We start from the raw sequence: 4564 nt of genomic DNA on the forward strand, positions 1-4564 counted from the left end.
CTAAATCATCAATTTTCAGTATCAGTCACGTAATCATATCATCCAATCTTCAACAAATCATTCAATATAATAAAAAAGATCCTATTTTTACTGAATCTGTTATCAAATTATTCGCAATCTTCAAATCGAAAAAAACGATCGAAACAGAGCGTCAGTTCATATCCTCATAAATACGATATACAAACCTCAAATCGAAGAAACAAGCACCTCGCAATCATAAACAAAGCATTTGAAAATTGAATCAAAATCAATTTTCATAAATGATGTCGAATCCAAAAGAAATTGACAAGTCGATCGCAACTGATACTATTATAGCTGAAATCAATTCATCTCGTAACGACGAACAAATCGATTCAATTTCTTTCACTTCTGAAGAACTTCAAAATACGATTCGTATTGAAGGTACAACTAATTCGTTTTAATACTACATATTACATTATAGTTTCTACACTTCATTCTAATTCTTTTATTATACATTATAAATTATGAATAATCATATATGATTATACAATACAATATGTGAATTAATCATATAAGGATGAATAATCATATATGACTGTTCATATCTATGATTAATCATATGTATTTATAGTTTGTAATTATGATTTATCATATATGTTTTCAAATTGAAATCTATATTAATATTACATTTGGATGAATAATCATATATGATTATACATCATAAAATAGGATTAATCATATATTACAACCTACAAATACATATGATTAATCATACATGATTAAACAATATCAAGTATGATTATTTATAAATTAATACGTATAATTATTTATGATTACACAGTATGTTATATGATCAATCATATAATACAATGTACAAATAAATATGATTTAACATCCAATAATATATTAATATCTAAAATCATATATGATTTTTTATACTAAAATATAAATACATATCGTTAATCACATATGATTATTACAACATAAAATTATATAATAACATATTTGTCATTCCCTTCTTTTATCAGGTGAAAGTTCCAATTCAACAAATGAATCATATTGCAGTAACATAATTGAAGAATCTTAATATAAACCAGATGTCCCTACAGAATTTGTACCAGTTGTAAACAGTGTTTTCAAATCACTAAATTTGGCAGTAAAAATGTATACGGATTATGCAGAAATGACAGGTTTTCATACAAGACTGAGTAGCCAATCAAAATACAATAGCCTAATAATAAAAGAAAAATATGTTATATGCAATAGGGGTGGCAAGGATAAACCAAAACCTTGTGATACATTGGCTACAAGTTCTGTCAAGAGGAAACCAAATTCAAACAAGATAATTATTGGGTGTACAACAAAGATTATATTTGAAAATGTTTATGGAACAACAGATAACAAAGTTAAGAAATTCTTTGAAATGCACAACCACCCACTGGAAAGTATTGAGGAAAGACCTTATACGAAAAAGGCAAGAAAGATGTCATATTTTGAAAAAGAGTTTGTAGTACGTGCATCAAAAGCTAAAATTGGTCCCACAATGGCTCACAAAATACGAGCAGTTTTGAAAGGAAGATATGAATATGTAGGGGCGAAGGTAACAGACTACAAAAACTTGAGGAGAGGAGTAAATAGAATCTTATGTTACAAGGATGCTCAAATAATGATAAACAAAATGAATGATCGTAAAGATCATTATCCAAATTATTCATTTGAGTTCCTACGTGATGGAGATCTGTTGGCTGCTATGTTTTGGGCAGATGAAAGAGAAAAGGCTTTTTATGCTGAGTTTGGAGAAGTTATATCTTTTGATGCAACTTTTAGAACAAACAAGTAAGTTAATGTATATAAATTCAAACATACTATTAATCAAATATGATTGTACTAAACACATTTTCTTTATATAGGTATAAAATGGTATTTGTTCCATTCACAGCAGTTGACCACCACAAGAAATCAGTTACTGTTGGTGTTGGGTTGCTGAGTAGAGAGACAATTGAGTCGTATGAATGGCTGCTTAAAGCTTTTCTTAGAGCTCATGAAGGGAAAGCACCAAAAGTTGTTCTAACTGATCAATATGCAGCAATAAAACAAGCAGTGGAATCTGTCTTACCAAATTCAAGACACAGACTATGCATGTGGCACATAATGAAAAACTGCAAGCAAAGGTATAATAAAAATACATTATATAATCATATATGGTTATATAGTATTATGACAGATGATTCATATATGACGTATTACATATCATACTATATAACCATATATGATTAATCATATATGATTAACTATTCTAATAATATGAATTATCAGATACCATACTGTAAAAACATATATGATTACATAGTATGTAATATGATAATACAGTATATAATCATATATGAGTATATAATCATATTATTAAAATACTTAATCATATATGATTGATATAATGATATATAATTAAGTATTTTAATAATATGATTATATATCCATATATGATTATATAAGATTAATCATATATGATTATAATAATATAAGTTATCATATATCATACTATGATTATGATGATACAGTATATAATCATATATAATCATATATGATTATATAATACGATTATATAATCATATATGATTAATCATATATGATCAATCCTACATTACAGTACATATATGATATATGATTAATCATATATGATTAATCATACATATATAATATATGATTAATCATACATATATGATATATGATTAATCATATATGATTATATAATAATATATGATTATATAATCATATATGATTAATCATATATAATCATATATAATTAATCATATATGATTACAGTACATATATGATATATGATTAATCATATATGATTAATCGTAATGATATATCCTACAATACAGTAATCATATATGATTACTAATATATGATATATGATTAATCATATATGATTATATAATCATATATGATTACAGTACATATATGATATATGATTAATCATACATGATATATCCTACATTACAGTAATCATATATGATTACTCATATATGATATATCCAAATAGGTATATAATTTATACTTATATAAGCAAAATTGTTCATTCATAGGTTACTGGCGATTTATTTAAAAACAAAGACTTCAAGAAAAGATTTAACAAGCTTGTTTGGAACATGCATATCAAACCTGATGAACTTGAAAAGAAGTGGGATTTGATTATTAACGAATTCAATCTGGAAGATAAAAGATGGTTCAATGATATGTTTGAATTACGTGACAAATGGATACCTGCATACTTCAGTGACACAAGAATGTCTGGATTGATGAAAACCACTTCAAGATCAGAAAGCATGAATTCCTTCTTCAACACTTACTCTCAATCTGGAAATTTACTTTTACATTTCATGATGAACTATGACACAACAATTCAAAAACAAAGAAATACACAACAAGAGCTTGATCATCAAACAAAGAAGGCGGTATATAAATTTATTTCACCACGACCAATAGAAAAACATGCTGCAAAAGTTTATACAAGTACATTGTTTTATGAAGTACAGAAAGAAATCTATAAAGGTTCCTGGTACTGCCAATACGAACATCTTGGAACAAAAAATGGATGGGAGTTATACAAAGTGGAACAACTGAACAAAAACAGTGATCTAAAAACAGAATCTGAGGTAATATATTCTTATTTTAAATTTTGTTGAATCAGCACATAATATAAAAAAATATTCAGTTATGATTATAAAACACTTAATGCTTTAATTTTATTTTGAACAGGTAGAAATAAAACTTCCAACAAATGATGTAAAATATACTTGTGAACACTTCAACCGCTTTGGGACTTTGTGCAGACATGCATTCAACATACTCATGAAACATGGAATTAAGGAGATACCTGAACAGTACATTGAGAATCGTTGGAGAAAGGATGTGATATCAAGGCATTATAATTTTGGTAGACATGTATATGATATAGGAGACAGTGAAATTAACAGATATGTCAATCAAGCATACTACAACTTTGAAGCATGTTTGGAATACGTAAGAAAAAATAAAGAAAAAACGAATTTGTTTGTTAAGAAAACAGAAAGCATGCTGAAGGAATATGAAAACGATCCTACAAATGAATTGCAGAAGAATAGGACAGATGTTGAAGAGGTAGGAAAGCTTATGGGCATATCTATTCCAAAAGACATTGACATCAATGTTCCAAATGTTCAAAGCAATAAAGGATGCGGAAAGAAAAGTAGAATTCAAAGTGCAGCAGAAATAGCGTATAAAAATTCAAACAAGCAAACAAGAAGATGCTCAGGATGTGGAGAAAGGGCTCCTCATAACTTGCTGACATGCCCAATCAAATTTGCAGCAGAACAATCATCAAAAGCTACATAGATATTTACTGCTTTAATCAGTAATGAATAAGTCATGAATTTTTTTTTTAAAATAATATACTTTTTGTTTAGTACACTTTACTCTTTTATAAAACAGAATTAACTATGATTTTGTCTACTGGATTTAATCTGCTTTGATAATTCTTTCTTTGATTTGATAATATATTCATTCATGAGTAAACTTCTATTAAATGTTACTACAAGCATTTAAGATTACATATAAACTG

At 27.0% G+C, this 4564-nt stretch overlaps 1 protein-coding gene across 1 annotated transcript; it reads left to right on the forward strand.

The window, feature by feature from the left end:
* The first annotated feature begins 263 nt into the window (after positions 1-263).
* LOC145163860 (protein FAR-RED IMPAIRED RESPONSE 1-like) lies at positions 264-4338 on the forward strand. The gene is made up of 6 exons (XM_079082608.1): positions 264-402; positions 1059-1797; positions 1872-2132; positions 2278-2287; positions 3051-3620; positions 3724-4338. Exons 1-6 carry the CDS (start codon positions 264-266, stop codon positions 4336-4338), a joined length of 2334 nt encoding a protein of 777 aa, XP_078938734.1.
* Positions 4339-4564: the final 226 nt, after the last annotated feature.

This window comes from Lactuca virosa, chromosome 3 (assembly GCF_052849685.1).
Source record: "Lactuca virosa cultivar CGN04683 chromosome 3, Lactuca_virosa_CGN04683_v6, whole genome shotgun sequence".
NCBI lineage: Eukaryota > Viridiplantae > Streptophyta > Magnoliopsida > Asterales > Asteraceae > Lactuca > Lactuca virosa.

Coding starts and splice junctions, on each gene's coding strand:
- LOC145163860 (XM_079082608.1), top strand. CDS start 264: ATGTCGAATCCAAAAGAAATTGACAAGTCGATCGCAACTGATACTATT. Junction 1,798..1,871: donor GCAACTTTTAGAACAAACAA/GTAAGTTAATGT, acceptor TTCTTTATATAG/GTATAAAATGGTATTTGTTC. Junction 3,621..3,723: donor ATCTAAAAACAGAATCTGAG/GTAATATATTCT, acceptor TATTTTGAACAG/GTAGAAATAAAACTTCCAAC.